The sequence below is a fragment of the Carcharodon carcharias genome, chromosome 37 (assembly GCF_017639515.1).
Source record: "Carcharodon carcharias isolate sCarCar2 chromosome 37, sCarCar2.pri, whole genome shotgun sequence".
Lineage (NCBI taxonomy): Eukaryota > Metazoa > Chordata > Chondrichthyes > Lamniformes > Lamnidae > Carcharodon > Carcharodon carcharias.
The window spans coordinates 8,146,552-8,173,743 of record NC_054503.1 but is presented as its reverse complement, the minus strand read 5'-3'; the positions used below and the strand labels follow the sequence as shown (position 1 = coordinate 8,173,743).

At 45.5% G+C, this 27,192-nt stretch overlaps 1 protein-coding gene across 1 annotated transcript in view; it reads left to right on the top strand.

Moving 5' to 3' along the window:
- Positions 1-27,192, top strand: part of LOC121272970 (ADP-ribose glycohydrolase MACROD1-like) — a 904,756-nt gene that overhangs the window by 826,438 nt on the left and 51,126 nt on the right. Inside the window, exon 6 of the mRNA XM_041179876.1 lies at positions 7,745-7,863. Within this exon, the coding sequence (XP_041035810.1) occupies positions 7,745-7,863 (119 nt within the window). The remainder of the gene's footprint in view (positions 1-7,744; positions 7,864-27,192) is intronic.

Sequence of the window (27,192 nt, the reverse complement as noted above, 5' to 3'; positions counted from 1 at the left end):
ACTTGTTTTGAATTATTCTGGGTATTTTGTTTTATTTATTCTTTCATCAGATGTAGGTTTCACATTTGTTGCCCATCCCTAATTGCCTTTGAATTGAGTGGCTTGCTAAACTGTTTCAGAAGGGAGTTAAGAGTCAGCCACGTTGCTATAGGTCTGGAGCCATGTGTGGGCCAGACCGGGTAAGGACGACAGATTTCCTTCCCTAAAAGACATTCGTGACAGGACAACCAATTATAGTTTTATGGTCACCATTACTGAGACTAGCTTTCACTTCCAGATTTTATTCATTGAATTTAAATTCCGCCAGCTGTCGTGGTAGGATTTGAACCCATGTCCCCAGAGCATTAATTTGGGCCTCTGGACTATTAGTCCAGTGACATTACCACTATCTCCATTTCCCCATATCTGCCACATTTAATAACTGCCCTCCGGACTTAGGAGCTTAAGTTTCTCTAAGCTTTTCTCATAGCTCAGCCTCTATCAGCCTAGTTGGTCTTCTCTGCACCCTCTCCAATGTATGTATCCCTTTTATAACACGATGATTATAATGATAATACTGAGACTTTAAGAGGACATAGACAAGCTGGTAGAATGGGCAGACACTGGCAGATGAAATTTAAAGCAGAGAAGTGACAAGTGATAAATTTTGGTAGGAAGAATAAGGAGAGGCAATATAAAATAAAGGATACAATTCTAAAAGAGGTGCAGGAGCAGACAGACCTGGGGGCACATGTGGATAAATTGTCAAAGTGACAGGGCAGGTTGAGAAGGTGATTAAGAAAACATACAAGGTCCTGGGCTTTATAAATAGAGACATACAAAAGCAATCAGGCTATGATAATCCTGTATAAAACAGCAATTCAGCCTCAACTGGAGTACTGTGTCCAATTCTGGGCATCACACTTTTAGGAAGGATGTGAAGACATTGGAGAAGGTGCAGAAAAGATTTACAAGAATAGTTCCAAGGATGAGGGATTTCAGTTTCATGGATAGATTGGAGAAGCTGGAGCTGCTCTCCTTAAAGAAGCGAAGGTCAGTAGGAGATTTGATAGAGGTGTTCAAAATCATGAGGGGCCTGGACAAAATGGATAGGGAGAGACTGTTCCCATTGGCAGATGCTGAGTGTGCCTGCATGCAATTGTAATGTAAAAGGGCTTGGCAGAGCAAGGGTGAATGTGGCACTGAAGAATAGCACTGCCCATCGTATGATGTATCGAGTCACATGGTAATAAACTCAGAGAACATTTTAGAAGGAACTTGCATGGCAGCAGCAGCACCATACATGGCAGTAACTGGCATCAATACATAGTTAAAGATTAACAATAAAGTGTTCATGTTAAACATACAAGTCTCAAGATCTCATCATTGAGACACCAAACAAACCCATAACCCAACAGCAAAAGAGTGGAGAACCAGAGGACACTGATTTAAGATGAATCGCAAAATAACTGGGACAACATGAGGAAAACCTTTTTACGTAGTGACTGGTTAGGATCTGGAATGCAATGCCTGAGAGCCAGGTGGAGGCAGATTCAATTGTGGCTTTCAAAAGGAAATTGGATTATTACTGGAAGAGATAATATTTGCAGAGCTACAGAGAAAGGGCAGAGGGGAGTTTCCTGAGCTCTTGCAGAAAGCTGCCACAGACTTGAAGGGCTGAATGGTCCCTTCTGTGCAGTAACCATTCTCTGATTCTATGATTATGGATCACAGGGTATTATGAACCCTTGGTATAATCTCTAAAATCTCTAAAATTGTAAACTCCAAAATGAGGAAATTGGGATTGATCTCAGCCAGGAAAGCATTGGAGTGCTACTCTGTGCCTCAGTGGGTGATTACTAGGGAGCAATAATTTTCTGCATAGCCATGTCAGCTCGACATACCTATTTCCCAAAGTATGAATTGGCAAGGACATTACAACAACAGCTTGCATTTATATAGTACCTATAACATAGTAAACCATTCCAAGGACCTTTAGCAGACATAAATCAGCACCAAACTAAGGAAGGAGGCATTTGGACAGATGATGAAAAGTTTAATCAGGGGTAGGTTTTAAACAAAGGAGGAGAGAGAGAGAGGTTTGGGGAGGAATTCCAGAGCTTAAGGCCTATATGGCAAGTGGGGGGATGCCAGCTGCATATTATGCTTCAGATTCCATTAAAATTTTGGCACATAATGCTTTTGATCCACATTCATAAAGAAGCTTATTAAGGCAACAAACATTCATTTGGCTCCAAGACCTATAACCATTCTACATAAAAAATAGGAACAGGAGTAGACCATTTGGTCCCTTGAGCCTGCTCCGCCATTCAATAAAATCATGGCTGTTCCTCTTGTGTTTTGATTTCCACGTTCTCTGAGAGAAGAGACTGTTGTTCAGTTTGTCAGCATTGAAACAGAGCCAGAGTCCCATTGGTAACAGAGCACTATGGCATGCAGACCCTTTAATAGTAAGACAGCGGGGCCCCACAGAGCTATTTTACAAAACAGACACCGTCGTCTTATACCACTGCTGTGAAACACAGAGCCCTGTCTAATTGCCATATTGTTTGCTGAGGTTATCTCTGTGGCTGCTGTCTGAGATTGGTGCTTCATTCTTCTATTGCATTGCTGCAGGTCACTGCACACAGCAAGCGCTTGTGTCAAACAAACAGGCACAGCGTGCAAATTAGATTGTAATACACCTCAGTAGACACTGAAATCAACAATTTTTTCTCTCTCTTTCAATTTTTCTCCTTTCTTTTTCGCCTTTGCTCCCCGCCCCCAACCCACCCCGTTTCTTCTGAAAGAGTGACTCACGCCAGAAACAGTTCTACAAGCTGCTTTTCATTTGAGTGTCAACAAGTTGTTCCACCATATGGACCATCACATCTGACCCGTATCCTGAATCCGATCAAGCAGTGTTCTTCATTGCAAGGCCCATCGATATTAATTGTGGCTCCCATCCATTTTCAGTAACCCCTTTATCCTCAGAGGGTGGCGGCGAGCCGGAGCCTAACCCAGCATTATATTCCTATTTACTTTATGATTAGCATTGAAGACTGTGCACCCAGCCTATCAAAAGTCAGCCTTCTTTACATGTCACGTTGACCGCATGCACAGTGTGTGTTAATAAGTATACCTAGTATGTGCATTGTATAGTAACAGTTATATTACCATAATAACCACTAGCAGAGTATTCAACCGTTGGTGTTGTGTATTTTTTTGGCCCAAGTGAGTTATTGGAGCAATAAGCAAAGATAATTTAGTAGTCGATGTGGCTCTCACACTGCATGTTTTTTGCTGAAGTGGCCCTTGCTTGAAATATAGTGAAGACAACTGTGATAGAGACACAATCTAGTCTGACACCCCAGGCACCAGTACTGAGGGAGCATTGCATTGTCCGAGTGCTGTCTTTCACATGAGACTTTAAAACATAACCCATCCACCCTTGCTGGTGACATAAAATATTCCACAGTGGTTATTGGAAGAAAAGCAGGGGGGAGTTCTCCCTGGGACCAATATTTACCCCTCAACCAACATCACTAATAAAACAGGTGATCTGATCATTACCTCAGTGCTGTTTGTGGGAGCTTGCTGTGCGCAAATTGGTTGCCACATTTCCTACAGAACAACAGTGTGCTTACACTTCAAAAACACCTGTTTGGCTGTACTGCACTTTGGAAATGCATCATAATAGCACAAGTTTCAGGAAACACTGGATAGCAGTCAGGAGTTAGAAGCCTGACCAATCTTTCTGTCTCCAACTGTTGAAATCATAAATTGAAGTCACATTAATCTTGGATGGAGGAAGTTGGGGATTGCTGGGGTGGGGGATTTAATGCCTACCAAAGACTTTTGTGAGAAAAGTGGAGCTATGGGTACTCAGTCAAAGAATATTAACCAAGTGAACACTTTACAAGTATTTTGTATGATTTTTCAGGTCTTTCATTAATGTAATTGAATGATTTTCAAATAAAGGCCAGGATATCAGATACAATAATACAGTCTAGGGATGGTGTACAGCCTAAAGAACTGGCAGGAGTGCTGCTGGAAGTTTTGAAGCTGTAAATCTGAGTTGAACTTTCTGTAAAAACTCACTGTTTTTAATCTCTGTAATGTAGAGTCTGAATTGTCCTTTGGGCCTCCTTGAATAGACACTGCAACATTATAATACATAAATAACCTAACTTATAACAACAATATCCTTCTCCCCAAAAGACTGAGAATTTCCTTGCAATTCTGCCTCTTTGATGTGAGGAAAATATCAGTGCCCAGACTGTGACCTGCAGCCATGTCTGATCTAGGTCTAATCTGTCAGCGCAGAGATGAAAAGTATTATCGATGGAAAGCAATAGACCGCTTGAAATGAATCGTCTGATCTCTAACTGGCAGGATTAGGGACAGTTGGATTTGCTGTTTGATTGCATTGTTAATCTTTTATAGATCTTTCCAATTTCTTTTTTTTGGTTTCTGGCAAAAGGAAGCATAAGAACATGCTTCTATATAAGGTTCAATCTTTAAAGAGACTTTATCCTCTTTATTTTCAATTTTCTCACCACCTCTCCTGAGGAGACTGTTTCCAGCTGGGGTAGCTTGGGTGCCACAACCCTCAGTATCTTCACTAAGTAGTGAGCCTGAAGTAGGAGCATCACAGCTGAGTACAATCTTGTACAAAAACAGAAAATGCTGGAAAAATGCAGCAGGTCTAGCAGTATCTGTGGAGAGAGAAACAGAGTTAATGTTTCGAGTCCGTATGACGATGGGTCAAATGGCCTACTTCTGCTCATACGTCTTATGGTCTTATGGACCCTTCTTCAGAGCTAAAGAGAAGTAGAAATGAGATGAAATTTACACTGTTTAAGGTGGGCGGAGAATGTGAAGCTGGATAGAAGGCCAGTGATAGGTGGGGACTAAGGAGAGGCTGACAAAGATGTCATGAACAAAAGGACAAAGGAAGTGTTAATGGTAGTAGTAAGGGCTAAAAAAGGTGCTGGAAGTGGCATAAAGGTAAGAAAGTAGAATGTGATAATAGCAGAATAAGGGTCAGCATTGTGTGAAAGAACAACATGGAACAAGTAACAGATGGCCCTTGTGGGGGTGGGGTGGGCGGAATGGGTGGTAGTGGGGTAAGAAGATAGAAAATGGGATAAATGGGGGATAAAAAGGAGATAAAACAATGAATAAAAATAAAAAGTGGATAAAAAATAAAAATGAATTTTGAAAAAGGGATTAAAAAAGGGGTGAAGATAGAGGAGAGAATTCATGGTCTAAAGTTGTTGAACTCAATGTTAAGTCCGGAAGGCTGTAAAGTGCCTAATTGGAAGATGAGGTGCTGTTCCTCCAATTTGCGTTGGGCTTCACTAGAACATTGCAGCAGACCAAGGACAGACATGTGGGCATGAGAGCAGGATGGTGTGTTGAAATGGCAAGCAACAAGAAAGTCTGGGTCATGCTTGCGGACAGACTGAAGGTGTTCTACAAAGTGGTCACCCAGTCTGCATTTGGTCTCCCCAGTGTAGAGGAAGACCGCATTGGAAGCAGCGAATGCAGTAGACCAAATTGAAGGAGGTGCAAATGAAGCGCTGCTTCACCTGGAAGGAGTGTTTGGGCCCTTGGACAGTGAGGAGGGACAGATGTTTCACCTTCTGCGATTGCATGGGAAGGTGCCGTGGGAAGGGGGAGACATGTTGGGGGTAATGTAGGAGTGGACCAGGATGTCCTGGAGGGAACGGTCCCTACAGAATACTGACAGGAGAGGTTGAGGGGAAGATGTGTTTGGTGGTGGCATCATGCTGGAGTTGGCAGAAATGGTGGAGGATGATCCTTTGAATGTGGAGGCTGGTGGGGTGAAAAATAAGGACAAGGGGGACCCTATCAAGTTCTGGGAGGGAGGGGAAGGTGTGAGGACAGGGGTCGGGAGATGGGTCAGACAAGGTTGAGGGCCCTGTCAACCATAATGGGTGGGAAATTTCAGTTAAGGAAGAAGAAAGACATGTCAGAAGCACTGTTTTAGAAAGTGGCACCATCGGAACAGATGTGAAGGAGGCGAAGGAACGGAGAGAATGGGATGGAGCCCTTACAGGAAGCAGGGTGTGAGGAGCTGTAGTCGAGGTAGCTGTGGGAGTTGGTGGGCTTGTAATGAATATTGAGGAACAGTCTATCACTAGAAATAGAGACAGAGAGGTCAAGGAAGGGAAGGGAAGTGTTGGAGATGGACCATGTGAAGGTGATAGAGAGGTGGAAATTGGAAGCAAAATTGATCAATTTTTTGAGGTCCAGATGAGAGCATGAAGTGGCACCGAAACAGTTATCGATGTACCAAAAAAAAAGATGTGGGAGGGAGCCTGAGTAAGACTGGAACAAGGCATGTTCCATATACCCTGTAAAGAGACAGGCATAACTGGGGCCCATGGGGGTACCCATAGCCACACCTTTTATTTGGAGAAAGTGAGACAAGTTTAAGGAGTAATTGTTCAGTAAGAGAACAAGCTCAGCCAGACTAAGGAGAGTGGTGGTGAATGGTGATTGTTTGGGCCCCTCTTCAAGGAAGAAGCAGAGAGCCCTCAGACCATCCTGGTGGGGGATGGAGGTGTAGAGGGATAGGACGTCCGTGGTGAAGAGGAGGTGGTTAGGGCCAGGGAACTGGAAACTGTTGATATGACATAGGGCATCAGAGGAATCGCGGATGTAGGTGGGAAGAGAGAATAGAGTCAAGATAGGAAGAAGTTACAATCTTGTGTTTATCTGTTACAATCTTGTGTTTATCTGACATCGACCGAGAACCAATAGCTAGTTGATAGGTGTCAGACATGGCTCAGTGGGTAGCCCTCTCATTCCAAGCCAGAAGGTTATACATTCAAACTCCACTTCACAGGCTTTGAGCAAAAATATCTAGGCTGATACTTAGTGCAGTCACTGAGGGAGGTCTGCACATCTTTTGAATGAGACATTAAACCCACCTGCAACAAAAACAAAAACAGAAATACCTGGAAAAACTCAGCAGGTCTGGCAGCATCGGTGGAGAAGAACACAGTTGACGTTTCGAGTCCTCATCTGTTGAAGGGTCATGAGGACTCAAAACGTCAACTGTGAGTTCTGTTGAAGGGTCATGAGGACTCGAAACGTCAACTGTGCGCTTCTCCGCTGATGCTGCCAGACCTGCTGAGTTTTTCCAGGTATTTCTGTTTTTGTTTTTGTTTTGGATTTCCAGCATCCGCAGTTCTTTGCTATTAAACCCATCTGTCCTCTCAGGTGGACGTAAAAGACCCCATAGCACTATTTTGAAGAGAAGGAGAGTTCTCCCTGACAGGCAGGGCCTCAGTTTAATGTCTCATTCAAAAGGCTGTAACAGTGCAGCCCTTGATCAATGCTGGCAATGGAGTGCAAGGTAAGTGTTCCGGGAGCCAGTGGGTCAGGAGGCCCAAGATTATTTTGGGGGCAAATTAGCAATCAACCCTTGAATTCCCACATATGGTGCCTGAGCAAGAAGCTTAAAGAGATGGTACAGGTACAGGGAGCTAAACATCACAGCTAGATCGTAGCGTACTAATGAGCATCACCACTGAACATTAGATGGTGTTTTTAAAAGAGGTTGAAATCTGTGGCTCTCACAGATATTTTCTAAGGCACAGTTTTTTCCAACACCAGCTGTCTCTAACCTACAGATGTTGAGACTTTAACAATGTTGACATGTGTATCAAGAGCATCACAAAGTGACTATTTGGTTCATTTTGGCCCCTTTCTTTCTACTCTCTCTCTGTAGATGTCATCCACACGGTGGGACCCATTGTACGGGGAAAGGAAAGACTTCCAGAGGAGGCACTGCAGAGTTGTTACATAAAGAGTCTGAAACTTGCTGAGGACAATAACCTGCGAACCATTGTAAGTCTGTTTGTAAGTTGATACAGCAAAATGCAGCAAGAGATAGTTCCCAACTAAGCAGAGAATCTCAGCATCTTCCTTCTTAAAGGACCAGTAAGGGCAATCTTCAATCTTTAAAAGAGACATCAATCGTTTAAATTCCCTTTTCCCCTGCTTTTCTCCCCTCATGAAGACACCGCTGCCCTTTTTGAACATGGCTCAGGTTAGTGCCAGGCACTCTTAATACCCTGGGCAATTGGCTTTACTTCAAACGCGAGACCCAAGTGATAGCAGATTAGTCATAGTTACTCTGCTTCAGCAACAGCTTGCATTTATATATCACCGTTGACATAGTAAAAAGTCTCAAGGCACTTCACAGGAGCATTAGCAAATAAAACTCGATGTTGAACAACGTGGGGAGATATTGGAATGGGTGGCCAAAAGCTTGATCAAAGAGAGAGGTTTCAAGCAGCTTCTTAAAGGAAGAGAGAGAGGTGGAGGGGTTTAGGGAGGAAATTCCAGAGCTTAGGACCCAGGCAGCTGAAGTCACAGCCAGCAATGGTGGAATGATTAAAATCAGGGGATGCTCAAGAGACCGGAATTGGAGACACGTGGAGATCTTAGAGGGTTGTAGGGTTAGAAGAGGTTCCAGAGATCGTTTCACCTGAAATATAGATTTTCATTTTCCATATAAGTCACTGGATAACGATTAAGAGCAAGAATCCTGGTTGACTTTTTCCTTCACTTCCTTACCTTTGGTCAGTGGGGGCAATTTTGGCATCCACTACATCATCCTAACTAGAATTCACACAGCCTAAAATCTTGCCCCAAGACTTCAAGACATCCTATGCCTTTCACAGCCATTGAAGTACTTTTTGAAATGTAGTCAACACTGTTGTGATGTCAGAAATGCAAAAGCCAATTTGCGTACAGCAAGCTCCCATAAACAACAATGAGATAAATGATCCATTTTAATGATGTTGGTTAACACTGTGCTATCAACCCATGATGATTTAAATCAATCACTTAAACCAACATCTCTGATTCACGTGCTTGTTTATTGTACTCATGGCAGTGTAGGCCAGTCTATGTCTATTTGCTGCCTTGTAGGACTCAATAGTCCTGTTTGCCTTTGCAGTCTTTCAATGCTATCAGTTCTATGATATGTGAACTTCTTTCTGACCTCATTTTCCTTTGCCTGTATTCTTGATTCTTCTCATTAAATGCATGGACTCTCTGTGAGAAGAGAAACTATAGCATGCTTGATTTAAGCCATATTCTTAAAATATTCTAACATATAGGCTCTTTCCTGTCATTAGCCTGAGACTCCTGACACATTAAAAGCGCTCATCTTGCACAGAAAAGACAATAACCCAGAGCTGGAGGCCGCAGCCCCTTTTTCAATGCTGTTAAATTCAATGGGCTTTGCACACAGTCTGTTAATGACAAGAATATGTCCTGTGTAATATCAGTTCTTATCTTTCAAATAGAAGATGATTGTTCAAGGGGAAACATTCACTTCTTTCATTCCTATGCTTAATTTCTCCTATTTTTTATTATCGTGCTAGGACTATATCTCAAGCATTGCTTATTCTTCTAACAGTCTGACCTCCCATGTTTAGCACACTTGGACTGCTTAGTATCTCTAGCTGGTTAAGGTTGTTTCCCTGAAGATTCGGTGGGAGAAGGCACTGCCTTGTTTGGTACAGCCTTACAGCCCAGAGACTGTCACATTTAATCCCCAGCCTCCCACCTTAGCCAGGATGCTTCATTTGGTCTCAGTGATCCTTAACTCGGGAAGGAGGGAGTGAAATGGAATCAGCTTGAGATCACTGTCCAGAAACCATTGTTGAAAATGCATGTGTGTGGGCGTCAGGTGAGAACAGAGTTAGGCTTACTGGTTACTAATCCCAGTTGGAATGTACCTGGAGGTCTGATCACATGGCCTCCTGCCCCAGACTATCCCACCCCCTCACTCCCACCTTTGATCACCCAAAATGGCCATCCTCATGGTGCACTGCCTTCCCATGCCAATCAGAAAGTGAAGAGATTATCCATTACCCAAAAGGATCAGTCTTGACTGTCAGTTGTACAGCCCTTTTTTGTCTCCCTGTCCAATGCTTGAGTAACCAGCAAACACATTTTTTTCAAAGAAACAGTTTTCTGTTGCCTGATATGATTTTTTTTCCTGGGTTCTGCTCCTACAGATCAGTCTTTAATCCCTGAAGAGTCCAGTTCAATCCTTGGGTAGTTTGTGATGCTATCCAGCAGAATACCATGCTCATGCTCACTGTCTACACTCTCACAATGAAGCATTACTGTAGGATCACGGAAGTGTATCCCAGTACATGGGAAGAATTGGGAGAAAAACATCGACACAAAATAATGCATATGCTGGAAATCTGAAAACAGAAAATGCTAAAAATGCTCAGTAGGTGAGGCAGGATCTGTAGAGAGAGAAACAGAGTTGACTTCTCAGGTTATGAACCATGATAAGGTTCACCTTGTTCTCATTTTCCACTCCACTAGTCTTCCTATTAAACAAATCATGCTCTGCCATTTCCGTGACTTCCAGTGTAACGCCACCATCAAACATACCTTCCCCACTTTCAGCATTCTGAAGGGCCCTCTGTGACACCCTGATTCACTCCTCAATCACTCACCTTCCCATGGCACCTTTCCAAACAAGTTCAAGCAATACAACATCTGCCCTTTTACCTCGTCCGTTCTCACCATCCAAGGTCTCAAACATGCCTTCCAGTTGATGCAACAGGAACCGAAGGTACGGTTGCTTAAATTTGCTGTTGACAAAAAGATAGGTAGGAAGGTAAGTTGTGATGGGGACATAAGGGACATAGATAGGTTAAGTGAGTGGCAAACATCTAGCAAATGCAGTAAAATATAGGCAAATGCAACATTGTCCACTTTGGCAGGAAGAATAAAAAAGAAGCATATTATCTAAATGGTGAGAGATTGCAGAGCTCTGAGATTCAGAGGGATCACAAAAGGCTAGTATGCAGGTACAGCAAGTAATTAGGAAAGCTAATAGAATGTTGTTGTTTATTGCGAGGGGAATTGAATATAACCTAGAGAGGTTATGCTTCAGTTGGACAGGGCACTGGTGAGACCACATCTAGAAGACTGTGTACAGTATTGGTCTCCTTATTTAAGGAAGGATGTAAGTGCATTAGAAGCAGTTCAGAGAAGGTTTACTAGACTAATACCAGGAATGCAGGAATGAGCGGGTTGTCTTATTGGGAAAAGTTGGACAGGCTAGGTTTGTATCCACTGGAGTTTAGAAGAGTAAGAGGCACCGTTGAACCCTTTAAGATCCTGGAGGGCCTTGACAGGGTGGATGTGGAGAGGATGTTTCCTGTTGTGGGAGAAACTAGAACTAGGGGTCACTGTTTAAAGATAGAGGGTTACCCATTTAAGACATAGATGAGGAGAATTTTTTTCTCTCAGAGGGTCATGAGTCTTTGGAAAGAGTCTTTGTCTTTCTCAAAAGGCAGTGGAAGCAGAGCCTTTGAATATTTCTAAGACAGAGCTAAATAGATTCTTGATAAGCAAGGGGGTGAAAGGTTATCGGGGTAGGCGGGAATGTAGAGTTGAGGTTACAGTCAGATCAGCCATGATCTTATTGAATGGTAGAGCAGGCTCATGGGGCCAAGTGACCTACCCCTGCTCCTAATTCTTATGTTCTTTCAATTCAGTATACTGTATTCACTGCTCACAATGTGGTCTCTACACTGGGAAGACCAAATGCAAACTGGGTGACCACCTTGCGGAAAACGTACTTTCAGTCCCTAAGCAAAATCCAAAACCTCCAATCATTTGTCATTTTCATTCTCCACTTTGCTTTCACTCTGATCTCTCTGTCCTCGACCTGCTGCGACGTTCCAATGAAGCTTAATGTAAGTTCAAGGAAGGAATAGCATCTCATCTTTTGATTATGCACTTGACAACCTTACAAACTCAATATTGTATTCAACAATTTAATTCAACCTCTGCCCCCATTTGGTTTCCTTTATGCAGGTTTTCATTTTTGCTTGTTTTTCTCTTGTTTTTGTTTTGATATAGCAGCCGTTCATCATTCTGTGATTCACCCCTCCTCTGGACACACCTCTTGGGCAGAATTTTCTGTCTGGTGGGCAGGCCCGACCCAATCTCCAGCGGGTGGGGAGCCGATCCCCGCCAGAGAATTGGGCCCCACCACCATTTTATGTGGGCGGGCCAATTAAGGCCCACCCAGCGTGACATACAGCGGGAAGCGCTATGCACTTCCTGTGTGGGTGGGAGGGCAATTCCCTAAAATTGAGAGTGCGCTTTTTCACACATGCGCACGAAAGAGCACACATCTCCCTGAGGCTAAGTGCTGCCTCAGGGAGATCACTGACACTTTTAAAAATATGAAAAAAAAGTGAGATGAGGCATGTTCATAATTTACATTATAACTTTATTAAAATTTTTGCAACCCTGCATGAAACCTCATCCCGCCGCAGGTTGAGGTTTCATGTTTTACCTATTAGCTGCTGGGGCTCCTGGCCTGCCTGCCAGCCTTAAGGTTGGACAGGCAGGTCCTTTAATTGTTTTAATGACCCTGTCAATGACCTCAGTTGGCCATCGACAGGTCGGCGGGCCCGCAGCTGATTTTGCTGCGCCCCCGCCTTCCTGAAAATTTAACTGGACCGGGATGACGTCGGGGGTTCCGCCCAACATCATCCCGCATCATTTTATGTGTCGGTGAGCGGGCTCCGCCCCCTGCTCACCGATGGCAAAATTCTGTCCCTTGTTTGTTTACTTTCACTCCCTTTGGCTCTGCACCACCAACACTTTTGTCTTCTAATATTTCTTGTCTTCCACATATCCTACCACAGGCCTGTTCTGTCTCCCAACCACCACCCTCCCCCGACCCCACCATCCTTTTTTACTTACTTAAAATTTATTACATTTCTAACGTCCTAGTTCAGGTGAAAGATCATTGATCTGAACTGTTGACTCTTTCTTTCTCCAGAGATGTCACCTGACCTGCTGAGTATTACCAGCATTCTCTGATTTCATCTATTTCAGCAAATTTGTTTGTTTTTGTAGAAAAGGAAAGACTTGCATTTATATTGCCTTTCCAAGACCATTGTGCATTTCAAAGCACTTTACAGCCAACAAAGTATTTTTTGAAGTCTGTGTTATAATGTAGGGAATAAATTAGCTGAATTGTGCACAGCAAGCTCCCACAAACAGCAATGTGATAATGACCTGATAATCTGTTTTTGCAAAGTCGATTGAGGGATAAATATTGGACCCAGGACACCGGGGCTAAGCCCCCTACCCTTCCTCGAAGTAGTGGCCATGGGATTTTTTACATCCACCTAAAAGTGCAGACGAGGCCTTGGTTTAATATCTCATCTGCAACAGTGCAGCTCTAACTGTGCAGCACTCCCTCAGTACTGCAGCAGAGTGTTAACCGACATTGTTGTGCTCAAATCCTGGAGTGCATCTTGAACTGCTGATGCTGATTTGTGTTGATTCTTATGTTTTAAAATGATTTCACACCCTCTGATATTAGTTCAAAGTGACCCTGACAAATGTCTGGGCCGGGGATCCTCAATATCATCCTTCGTCAGTGAATCCTATATGGAAACAGAAATCAAGAAAGAGAAGCAATAAAAGCACAAGGCAGAGCCCTTAAGTGCATCAACAGGCAGAGGGATCAGGGTGTACAGGTCCACAGGTCACTGAAAGTGGCAACGCAGGTGGATAAGGTAGTCAGGAAGGCATATGCCATGCTTACCTTCATCAGCAGGGGTATTGAGTATAAAAGCTGGGAAGTCATGCTGCAGCTGTATGGAACCTTGGTTAGGCCACACTTGGAATATTGCGTGCAATTCTGGTCGCCACATTACCAGAAGGATATGGAGGCGTTGGAGAGGGTGCAGAGGAGGTTTACCAGGATGCTGCCTGGTCTGGAGGTTATTAACTATGAGGAGAGGTTGGAGAAACTCGGATTGTTCTCACCAGAGCGACGAAGATTGAGGGGCGAATTGATAGAAGCTTACAAAATTATGAGTGGCATGGACAGAGTAGATAGTCAGAAGCTTTTTCCCAGGGTGGATGAGTCAATTACTAGGGGACATAGATTTAAGGTGAGAGGAGAAAACTATAGAGGAGATGTGCAGGGCAAGTTTTTTACACAGAGGGTAGTAAGTGTCTGGAATTTGCTGCCAGAGGAGGTGGTGGAAGCAGGTACGGTGGTGGTGTTTAAGAGGCAGCTTGACAAATACATGAATAGAATGGGAATAGAGGGAAACGGACCCCGGAAGTGCAAAATGTTTAGTTTGACAGGCAATTTGATCGGCGCAGGTTTGGAGGGCCAAAGGGCCTGTTCCTGTGCTGTACTTTTCTTTGTTCTTTGTTCTTTGTAAAGTAGAGAAAGGAATACTGGGACAAATTTTACAAGTTATGTCTTTTGGTATAAAGTTTTATGCAATATAAAACGCATATCAGGATTTTGGAAACAAAGGTCATTCCACAGCCTGTACCAGTCACTATCCAAAATGTACTGTGGATCAGCTTTTTTTAAATCATTCACAGGATGTGGGCTTCGCTGGCTGGACCAGCATTTATTGTCCATCCCCAGTTGCCCTTGAGAAGGTGGTGTTGGGTGGCCTTCTTTAACCGCTGTGGTCCATGTGATGGAGGTACCCCCACAGTGCTGTTAGGAAGGGAGTTCCAGGATTTTGACCCAGCGACAGTGAAGGAACGACGATATATTTCCAAGTCAGGATGGCAAGAGACTTGGAGGGGAACTTCCAGGTGGTGATGTTCTCATGTGTCTGCTGCTCTTGTCCTTCTAGATGGCAGTGGTCGTGGGTTTGGAAGGTGCTGTCTGAGGAGGCTTGGTGAATTTCTACACTGCATCTTGTAGATGGTATACACTGCTGCCATTGTGTGTGGGTGGTGGAGGGAGTGAATGTTTGTGGATGTGGTACCAATCAAGCAGGCTGCTTTGTCCTGGACAGCGTCAAGCTTCTTGAATATTGTGGGAGCTGCACTCATTCACGCAAGTGGGGAGTATTCCATCACAATCCTGACTTGTGCCTTGCAGATGGTGGACAGGTTTTGGGAGTAAGGAAGTGAGTTACTTGTTGGAGGATCCCTAGGCTAGAGTAAATGCTGAGCTGCACTGCTAAACTCCAGATTTCTGTCCTCCTCATGGAGCTCTGTCCCAGGAGTGTTAACATAACATTTACCCGAGTGTTCTTACACTCGTCATGTCATCGAGATCAACATATCATCCCCAATAGTCCAACAACATTTAAATGTGACTAGACAATGAAAGGGTTAAATTTCAATGTCAGAAAATGCCAGGGAAGACAAAAGGCTAATGTGTGACACTTAATCCTCACATAAATGAGATTATAGTGAAAGACTTGTCAATTTCCAATTTGCTGCATCTCCAGAGGTGTCAGGGCACTGTTTGGACTCCTTGTTCTCATTGCATAGTGCATTGATAAATGAGGTAGAGAGTTTGTCACTGTATCTTTTGTCAGTGTCTGTCTTATCATCAGACTCTCTTGCTCTGCTCCAGTGCTGGAGGAGTGTTGCATTACCAGACCCACAAGAACACAAGAGATAAGAGCAGGAATAGACCACCCGGCCACTCGAGCCTGCTCCATCATTCAATACGATTAACACTGATCTTGGGCTTCAATTCAATTTTCCCGTCCACTCGCTATATCTCTTGATTCTCTGAGAGACCAACAGTTGTATATTCCAGCCTTAAATATATTCAACAATGGAGTATCCACAATCCTCTGGGGGAGAGAATTCCAAAGACTCATAACCCTTTGTCTGAAGAAATTTCCCCTCATCTCAGTTCTAAATGATTGTCCTCTTATTGTGAGACTGTGCGTCTGTGTTCTATGTTCCCCAACCTGGGGGAAACAACGTCTCAGTATCAAAAACAGAATTACCTGGAAAAACTCAGGTCTGGCAGCATCGGCGGAGAAGAAAAGAGTTGACGTTTCGAGTCCTCATGACCCTTCGACAGAACTGTCGAAGTTCTGTCGAAGGGTCATGAGGACTCGAAACATCAACTCTTTTCTTCTCCGCCAATGCTGCCAGACCTGCTGAGTTTTTCCAGGTAATTCTGTTTTTGTTTTGGATTTCCAGCATCCGCAGTTTTTTTGTTTTTGTCTCAGTATCAAGCCTGTCAAACCTCTGCACAATCATGTATATTGCAGTGAGATACCTCCTAGCCTAATCCCCTGTCATTTATTTTGCTGCTATTCTTCTAAAACAATGATGAGAGTACACTGATCCCTCTGTGGATGCACAGCATAGTCACGTTAATTCCTAGTCTCCATTTCCATGGCTCATAATCCAGGTTTACAGTCCAGTGTAGCACTCAAGGAGTGCTGCTACACTGTCGGAGGTGTTGTCTTTTGGATAAAATGTTAAACCTAGGCCCTGTTTGCCATCTAAGATGGATATCAGTGATCCAACAACTACTATTTTGAACATCAGGGAGCTATCCCTGCTGTCTTGGAGTCAAAATTCATTCCTCAACCAACATCATTAAAAAAACACAGGTCAGAATTTTATGCTCCCCCACCTATGGGTGTTTAGATGGGGTGGGGGGGGGCAGTGTGAAATTGAAGGAACAGGATTCTCTCCTGGTTCCTGCCAGCCCCGTATTCCAATGTCTTCCTGAACTACTACTTTCCACTGCAACGCTGTGGACTTGCAGGGACTAGAGAGCTGCCAGCCAATCAGATTGGTTTCGGCAGGACTTCATCCCGAGTAAGGGTTGGAGGCCCATCTGGGGCCAATTGACACTCATTCAAGCGTAAAGTGGCTGCGGGCACTTGGAATGAGCTTGGATGTGTTCCCTGCTATCCGGAAAATTCGGGCCACAGATTATCTGGTCATTATCAGTTTGCTATTTGCATGGGCTTGCTCTGTGCAAATTGGTAGCCACATTTCCTACATTACTGTAGTTAACATGCTTCAAAAGTATTTAATTGGCGGGAAAGCGCTTTGCGGCACCCTGAGATGGTGATAGGTGCTATGTAAATGCAAGCTTTTCTTTCAAATCCAATACAATAAATTTAGTCTATGACTGATAGCCTGGTGTGTTCTGGCACCTGAATCAGAGCTCAGTTGAGCCACCCATTGATAAGTTGTTCGGGTGAGATGAAGTTACGTGGGTGGAGGCTGTTGGGCTGAAAGGCCTGTTTCTGTGCTAGGGCGGCAGTGGTGAGTGCTGCCTTCAATGACCCCAGATTCAGGAATTAAAACTCACACAGGTTTCCTGCTCCTGATTACGAGTCACCAACTCCTGCTGCAAACAGGGTTACCAACTCTGGTTGAAAGTATTCCTAGAGATTTTACCTCATGACCTCCCGCGTACAGTGAAAGTGAAACAACACACAATGTTTCTGTAATGCCCTCCTTAACATTTTTGCTCAGCCCAGTGTCCAGGAAATTAATTCCTCCAGAGCCCGGGACAACCCAGGAGAGTCCGCAACCCTTTGCTGCAGAGTGTACATATGTGCCTATATCAAGTGAAGGCAGGGTAGGACAGTCACTACTCAAATTCGTGCATTAAGAATGACCATTCATACAAGTAACTAGAGGACAGCCAAAGCACAAGCAACAAGGATTTCACACCTTTTAGGGCAGGAGAAAACTGGAGGGGAGAAAGTGCAAGAGATCCACTGAAAATCAAAAAGGAAAGTGGGCACTAGAAGCATAGGTTGGCAGGATAACAATGTAAAGCCTAAACATTTCTATTCACCACAAGTATATCATGGATATGGTGCAGCCACACAGATTCTAAAACAATGTGCAGCAGCTTCGTATTAAACTGACCGTCTACTTAAAAATGTGGATTACCGGCATGTGATACAGATTGGCTGCAGGCTGTCTCAATCCTCAGCCTCTTGTCTCCATGTTACATGGTAGAGCTGGTTAGAAAGCAGATGAGAACTGCAGTGCTTTGTTATCATTTCTATTTTTTGCTGGCTTTGTTTCAATTCACTCATTCCCCTAAGCAACCCCCCAAAACATCTGGGAGAGCGGGCAAGCTGTGGATTGCTCTTAGTGTATTTGTAAATGGATTATAATTGTCTGCTTATTCATCAATGGACAGATGTCATGCCTGAGGAATAAATATTTTGCCTGTATTAAGTACCCTTATGTTAGATTTTTTTTTTATTCTTCCACGGAATGTGGGTGTCACTGGCTGGGCCAACATTTATTGCCCCTCCCTAATTGCCCTTGAGAAGGTGGTGGTGAGCTGTCTCCTTGAACCACTGCAGTCCCTGTTACAGAATAAATCTCACTCTGCATCGTCCCATCAAAGATTCTCTGGTCAGGTAGAACACTTTTTGTTTCCAAAAAATATGCTTTATTCAAAAAAAATTTGTAAAGGTATATTCACAACAGTTCAAATTTGGCGTTACATAAAGGGCAATACAAATCAGTTTCTTTCAATATTGCACATGAGGTGTCTCACTAACTCACCAAAAAAGGTTATGTTTACGATGTATATTTACACCGCATGTCAAACATTCTCTGGTGCATGCAGCCCGAGGGGTTTTGCATGGGTTCCAGCCCCTTGATGTGCTATGACAGGAGGGCCTTAGACAGTGACCTTTGCAGCAGCTGCCCCAAGCTGTTGTGCATCCTTCAGCACATAGTCTTGGATCTTTTGGAATGTGCCAATCTCCAATATTTGGTCGTTGACAGCTCTTTGCACTGGAAGAGCAGCAAGTTTCGGGCAGACAAGAGAGCATCTTTTAATCAAACAACATGGGCTAGATACACAGTAAAGCCCCCTTCATTCAATCCTGTCAAAGATTCTTAGACCAGGTACAACATGGGCCAGATACACACTGAATCTCCCTATATACTGGTCTATCAAAGATTCTAAGGTCAAACCCAATGTAATCCTCGCACAAACAATGTAATCCTCCTTATACTCAGGCTGATACTGTACCTCAGCCTACAAAAAACCCCTGTCCAAAAATTTTGACATCATTTTTACGTTCAAATGTGCTCAAAAACGTTAGGTGATCATTTGACATCAAATGTTCTAATTTGGAATGAGTTTTTCATGCAGTCTGCAGCGTTTTGCCTTCTATCACATCAAATGTGATCGAAGGTAAAAGGCGCTCAAAGATATTGAGTGTGCCTGAAGCTAACAAATACGCTCAAAGCTAACAAGTGAGCTGAAAGCTGACAAATACGCTCCAAGACATCAAATGCACTCAAAGGAATCAAATGTGTGTAGCAACCTGCATTGAAAAATACCAGGAAATTAATTACTTAAATAATATCTGAATTTATAGTTTTTATTAATGTAGTCCAAAAAATCTTTCTACTATACATGCTTGAGAGCACCACGAGATCCCCATCAGTTCTTAATTCATGTTATTCATAGATTAATTGTCATCCTGGGGAAAAAACATACAGGACGTGGGATGACCAGCCTGAGTCTCCGTGTACTTGGTGCCTCCCTCCTCTGCACCTCCGCAACCACCCCGCGCCCCCCCCCCCCCCCGCCCCACCTCCTCAGAGTTCTCTGATGGTTCTCTTCACCCCACCAGACCCCCGATCTCCTTCTGGTAGCCCAGCAACCCCACCCCCAACCTGACTGATGACTCTTTCCTCCCCAAAGTCTCAGAGCCTACACACCCCCAATCCCCACTCCACCAGTCTCAGGGCCTACACTCTGCCCTGCCTATCTTGGAGCTTCAGGCCTCGCCACCAAACTCCCAGGCCTCAGGCCTCGCCGCCAAAATCCCAGACCTCAGGCCTCGCCACCAAACTCCCAGGCCTCAGGCCTCGCCACCAAACTCCCAGGCCTCAGGCCTCGCCACCAAACTCCCAGGTGTCAGGCCTCGCCACCAAAATCCCAGGCCTCAGGCCTCACCACCAAACTCCCAGGCCTCGGGTCTCGCTGCCAAACTCCCAGGTGTCAGGCCTCACCACCAAACTCCCAGGCCTCAGGCCTCACCACCAAACTCCCAGGCCTCAGGCCTCACCACCAAACTCCCAGGTGTCAGGCCTCACCACCAAACTCCCAGGCCTCAGGTCTCGCTGCCAAACTCCCAGGTGTCAGGCCTCACCGCCAAAATCCCAGGCCTCAGGCCTCACCACCAAACTCCCAGACCTCGGGTCTCGCTGCCAAACTCCCAGGTGTCAGGCCTCACCACCAAACTCCCAGGCCTCGGGTCTCGCTGCCAAACTCCCAGGTGTCAGGCCTCACTGCCAAACTCCCAGGCCTCGGGTCTCGCTGCCAAACTCCCAGGCCTCAGGCCTCACCACCAAACTCCCAGGCCTCGGGTCTCGCTGCCAAACTCCCAGGTGTCAGGCCTCACCACCAAACTCCCAGGCCTCGGGTCTCGCTGCCAAACTCCCAGGTGTCAGGCATCACTGCCAAACGCCCAAGTCTCAGGCCTTGCCGCCAAACTCTCAGGCCTCAGGTCTCGCTGCCAAACTCCCAAGTCTCAGGCCACACCTCCAAACTCCCGGGTCTCAGGCCTCACCGCCAAACTTCCAGGTATTGGGCCTTGCTGCCAACCTCCTGGGTCTCAGGCCTCGCCGGCCAAACTCCTGGTCTCAGGCCTCACTGCCAGACTCCTGGCCTTCAGACCTTGCCGCCAAAGTCATGGGCCTTGGGCCTCGCCGCCTCACTGCCAAACTCCCAGGCCTCAGGCCTTGCCGCCAACCTCCTGGGTCTCAGGCCTCACCGGCCAAATTCCTGATCTCAGGCCTCACTGCCAGACTCCCAGGTCTCAGACCTCACCACCAAATTCCCAGGTCTCAGGCCTCACAGCCAGATTCCCAGGTCTTAGACCTCACCACCTAAGTCATGGGCCTCGGGCCTTGCCGTGTCACTGGCAAACTTCTGGGTCTCAAGCCCTGCCACCAAACTCCCGGGTTTCAGGTCTCAACTCCAGACTCCCGGGCCTCGGGCCTTGCCGCCAAAGTCACGGGCCTCGGGACTTGCTGCCTTGCCACAAAACTCCCAGGTGTCAGGCCTCACCTTCAAGATCCCGGGCTTTGGGCTTCTCTTCCAAATTCCCAGGCGTCGAGTCTCATCACCAAACTCCCGAGCATTGTGCCTCACCCTGAAGTCACTGGCCTTGTGCCTCACTGCCGAGCTCCATTCCCCTGTGCCCCCACCCACCAACCACTTTCTCTCTCCCCCTTCCTAACTTCCCTAACCCAACACTTACTTGCTCCTGCTGCCATCGCCGGTCCCACGCCAGCTGGAAAACTGCAGCAGAGTCAGCCTCTGGAACCACTTCTGGTTCCAGCCAGCCCTGCAACCTGAGCGCTCCGTGATGGGGGGGTGGGGGGGGGGGGTGGTGCTGGAGAGCACGGGGGAAAGAGAGTTGGGAGAAAAAGGGAAAGAAAGAGAGGGGGAGGCAGGGTCAGAAGGGGTGGGGAGAGAGAGAAAGGAGGCAAGGGAGAGGGGAAAGGAAAGGGGAAAAGTCAGGGAGAAGAGAAAGGGGAGAAAAGGGGGAAAAGGGAGGGGGAGATGGGGGAAGAAAACTGGTGCAATCTTGGGGGTAGGGGGTGGTTTGAAGGGGAAAAGTGCAGAAAAAAATTGCTCTGGAGCCGGGGGTGGGGGGGAGGCAGGAATATGCTGTACCAGTTATAAATTATGAAGAAAAGCATAAAATCAGCTTATCAAAACATATGTTAAAATAGAATCTGTGTTTTCTAAAGTTAGATCAGTTTTAGGATGTTTGAAGCCATCAAAATTCAGAAATATGGAGATTAAACTCTGTGATCGTTTTTTGTGCCCAAACGTTGAAGGTAAGTGATGTCGCTAATCACAAATGTTTGAGTGCTGCGGTTTGGGGTAATTGATGACAATGAGGTCATTAATGTTAACTGATAAATAAATTATTGCTTTTGAGTGCAATTGATGTCAAATGAGTGCATATGAACACTGTTGAATGCAAAGGATGTCAACATTTTCTGGTAGGGCCATTTCTATTCCTCAGGGCAGCCATTTTGTGACCTTTCTGAATGAATTTTCCAATTACTGATCAATATGGGAAGGGTTATTTTTGACTGCTTGCTGTTGAGGGGTTGTCAGAGCAATGCTGCGCATTCTTCAAAGACCCGGTCATGTGGTTCAACACTGCCTGAGGAAATATCATGAAGGCCTTGTGCACATTGATCAACTCCCATCTCTAGCCTGGCCCCCTAGGCACCAGAGCCTTGTCCGACCTGCAGAGGATTGCCTGTGTTTTCTTGGATGATGAGACACTGGAAGAATCCATCCTGCGTCATTAACCGGCCTCTCTCTTTAAAATGCTGGCTGGTCTACTCTGCATTTCTGGCATGTTCTGTTTAGTGGAGCATTTCCAGCATTCACAGGATTTCCTTCTTATCTCTTGAGCGAATACACGCCTGTCTAAAGTTCTAATAACAGACTTATTCATACAGGACATTTAGTGGTTTCATTACCGTCTGTAATTTGCACCTTCAGAAGAATAGTGCAACCGAATGGCATTCAGCATCTGAGTTGGTAAGAATTTAAAAATCACAGAATTCACTGGATTTTGGTGTAAAACTATTTAGGAGAAAAAGCCCTGTGTCACATCTGTTGATTTTGTTGAATCGTGGCTACATGTTGCCAAGGATATCAGTTAGAATATGTGTACAACCATGTGCACTGGGGCTTGAGATGCAGCAGCTAAATTTAACATCGGACCTGCAGAACTTAACGGTGTGCTGGGGGAAGAAGGGAGTCAGCTGATGTACTGTCTTATCAGAGCCAGTGCTACTGATTATTTGTGTAACTCTTTCGAGTACAAACCCGTTTCCATCTGTTTCAGATGAAGTTACGTTGTTTCATAGTTTGCCATTGTGAGATTTGAACTCTTGATACTCTTTTGAGTAAACCTGTTTCTATCTGTTTCAGATGAAGTTACATTGTTTTCATAGTTTTGCCATTGTGAGATTTGAACTCTTGATCTTGGGGTTACAAACCCAGTACCATAACCACTTGGCTATTTAGGCCAAGCTGATTATTTGTGTAGGTGACATTGTTTTGCCACATTATAATCATGAACTCATTAGTATCAAGTAGTGGTAGGCAGTGTGCTTAGTGTTCCATGAGTAAATCAGACTCGCCTTCTTATGGAGTAGGTAATAAGAAACGCTCAGTGAGCGAGCTGATCTGATCATGGGATTCAGACAGTCCATAAACTAGAAGTATCATCAATTCACCCCAGATTTCTTTCCTCACCATTTTGCCTGAAGACATTTCATGGGAAAAAAATATTGCATTTCTACAACACCTTTTACAATGTCAGGACACCCCAGAGCACTTTACAGCTAAGAAGGGAGTTCTGAATTGTAGTTTTTTATTTTTTCATGGGATGTGTGCATCACTGGTAAAGCCAACATTTGTTGTCCATTCCTAATCGCCCTTGAACTGAATGACTTGCTAGGCCATTTCAGGGAGCAGTTAAGAATCAGCCACATTGCTGTGGGTCTGGAGTCATGTGCAGGCCATACCAGGCAGATTTCCTTCCAAAGGACATTAGTGAACCAGATGGGTTTTTTCAACAATCAATGATAGTTTCATGGTCATCCTAATTGAATTTAATTTCCACCAGCTGCCATGTTGGGATTTGAACTCCTGTCCCCAGAGCACTATTGAGTCTCTGGATTAGTAGTCCAGCGACACTACCACTACACCACTGCCTCCCCCATGTCATTGTTGTAATGTAGGATAAGCAACAGCCAGTTTGTGCACAGCAAGCTCCTACAAACAGCCCTGAAATAATGACAAAATAATACAATTTATAAGATAATGGGCGCAATCGTCCCAGATTTGCATTAAGTGCCGCAATGGTGGCTTTTCATGCTGTAATCTCTCAATCTTGCCACATTAATCATGCATTCCTGGGAAACACACTGTTTTGCAGGCAGGCAGCCTCCGATTCGCCTGCCACGCCATCACCTCACTGCTTCCTCACACCGGGCGCCAGATTTAAAGTGCAGCCATTAGCACACCTCTCAGTGCTTCCAGCCCAGGAGTGCTGCACAGAAGACATGGCCCTGAAAGGCAAGAAGACTGCAGCCCCCTGATTCAGTGATGCATCCCTGGGATGCCTTCTGGACACCTTTGGAGCCCGGTGTGATGTCCTCTACCCCAGCTGGAGGTCCACCAGTCTCACCACTCTGGCTTGGGAGGCGGTGGCAGAGGTGGTCAATGCCAACGCTGCACAGAAGAGGTTCACTGTCCATTGCAGGAAGAATGATCTCATCTGTGCTGCCAGGGTAGGCAGCCATCTCATCACTCTAAGCTCACACACTCACATTCACTGGCATCTCACTGACTGCCAGCTCAAGGGACATCGCCGCTCATTCTCCCACACACACCCTTACATCTTCATCTGGCCTCACCTCCTCTGGAGACAGCCTCCTCAGCCCTCACCCTCTCGAGGCCAGTTACACAGATCAACATGTGTCCCCACACATACCTTGGAATAACCTCCCTCCCCCCGTAATCCCCTGGCCCCGCAGCCTCTCCCCTTGCCTGAGGCCGCTTATCCACCTTCCCCAAGCAAGCCACAGCCTTGCAGCTGTTGAAAAGCCCTCCCCCCACCTCCTCACGGCTGGTCTCATAAGTAGAGACCTGCCCATGAGGCCTCCTAAAAGTGATGTGGTGCTGCCAGCAAAGCCTGGCTCTGATGACTGCGGGTGATGTCTGAAGCAAGGTAGACAAACAAACCTCAAGGTCCCAAGCAAAGTGCAGCTCACCAGGTGCACATTCAGTTGTGAAACATCTCAGCGTGCAATCCCACCGACGTACTCGGATGATCCAGCGTGGGGCGGATGATTCCGGTGAGCTGGCCTTATAATGATATGCAGATTATGTATTACAATGAAGTTACCAACGTCCGACACTGGGAAACACGGCCCGCCATTGATGAGCAAAGCGGACGATTGTAATTTTGGCCTTCTCGCCACATTTTCCGCTCACGCTGCCAAACACGCCTGCTGACTGGCATGCAAAATTCCACCCAATATGTTGGCCTTTAGGCTACTTTTGACAGTGTTTTATAAAGAAATGTAATTCTTTTATTCGTTCACTGGACGTGGGTGTCGCTGGCTAGGCCAGCATTTATTGCCCATCCCTAATTGTCCCTTGAGAAGATGATGGTAAGCCACCTTCTTGAGCCGCTGCAGTCCATGTGGTGTAGGTACACCCACAGTGCTGTTAGTAAGGGAGTTCCAGACTTTTGACCCAGTGACAGTGAAGGAATGGCCAATATAGTTCCAAGTCAGAAATTCCACCCCTACTGTTGTATAACATTAGTAAAATGGTAAATCTAACTGGAGGGTGTGTAAGACGAAGGAGCATATTGCCTTCGACATCGTTGCACACCATTTATTGCACATAGTCCGCTAACCCAGCCCTGAGATCTGTACTTACCAGATGTGTCCAGCGCTACAAAAAGAGCATTAAGAATCTGCTTTGCTTTCCTTGTTCTGCTCAGATTAACATAGTGATAACCCACGTGTGATGGAAGCTAACTGTCGGATGTCTTCAGACAAAGCCTGCTGTCTTGTTAGCATCTCTTTGTCTGGGGATATCCTGTTGCAGAGCTGTTGACAGGCGAGTGGAAGAGAGCCAATTGATTTTGATTGCATTGTCTTCACCCACCCATCACTGAGTGTAAACACAATGCCTCTAGGGTTTCCACTGAAGGGTTTGTGAACATTCTCACCACATGCTGACTAATGGGATACTTAGGGAAATGGTTCGTTATTTATGAGCACACTTTGAGCAAAAGATTTTTTTTTACCATTTCTGTTTAGTTTGTTTTCTGCACTGGCCAATAGCATTTTGGATTTTACTTCTGTATTTCTCTCAATCCCCTCCACTGTCTCTGTGTTGTTAGGCTGTTTGTTCAACATCCCATTTTGGATTAACTGTAACTTCTCCCAGCTGGACATTGGCAAGATCAAAGCCATTGATCTATGAAATTGGCTGCGCAATTTTGGGCACTAATTGAGCCTACTAGGCTTCATAATGGAGATCAGGAAGCACGCACACATCTTTAACATTCAATCTTGGGACGTGTGCGTTGTTGGCAAGGTCAGCAGTTGTTGCCCATCCCTAATTGCCCTGAGAAAGTGATGGTGAGCCGTGTTCTTGAACTGCTGCAGTCCGAATGCTGCAGGTGCACTCATAGCTCCTCCAAAGCTCTGCTGCCTATATCCTACCCTGCACTAAGTTCCCTCACCCACAACACCTGTCCTTGTTGCACTAGCTTCTGGTCCCAATTTAAAATCCTCATTCGTGTTTAAATTGCTCCATGCCCATCTGTAATGCCATGCCAATCTGTAACCTTGTAGCCTTACCCCCACTTCATTCTCTCTTCCTTTCATGCTAACAGTTTACCTCTCTTTTAGTTATATCACTGGTAGTTGTGCCATCAGCCATCCAGGACCCACCCATTGAAATTTCAACGCTTACCTACCTTTCTTCCTTTAAAACTTATTCTTTAACCAATGGCTCAACTCTCCTAATACAAATCATAATGTGCTCTAACCATTACCTTATATTATATTACGTTGGTTTCTGATCAGGAAACATTTCCATTTTAATATTCTCACAATTGTTTTCAAATTCCTCTATTGCAACCCCACCCCCCCCCGACTCTGTAACCTCCTCCAGCCCCTACAGCCCTCTCAATCTCTTTTAACCTCCTCCAACCCCAAAACCCTACCTATCTCTGTAACCTCCTCCATCTCTGTAACCTCCTCCAGTCTCTACACTCCCCTATCTCCGAAACATTCTCCAGTCCCTACAACCCTTCCTACCTCTGTAACCTCCTCCAGCCTCTACAACCCTCCCTATCTCTGTAACCTCCTCCAGCCCCTACAACCCTCCTTATCTCTGTAACCTCCTCCAGCCCCTACAACCCTCCCTATCTCTGTAACTGCCTCCAGCCCTTACAACCCTCCCTATCTCTGTAACCGCCTCCAGCCCTACAACCCCCCCCCCATCTCTGTAACCTGCTACTGCCCCTACAACTGTCCCAATCTCTATAACCTCTTCCAGCCTCTACAGCCCTCCCTATCTCTGTGACCTTCTACAATCCTTACAACCTCCCTATCTCTGCAATCTCCTACAGCCCCTATCAACACTCCCTATCTCTGTGATCTCCTCCAACCTCTACAACCCAACGTATCCCTGTAACCTCCTCCAGCCCCTATAACCCTCTGTGATCTCTGCAATCTTGCAACTCTAACCCCCTGAGCATCCCCCGATTTCTATCGGCCCACAATTGGCAGCCATGCCTT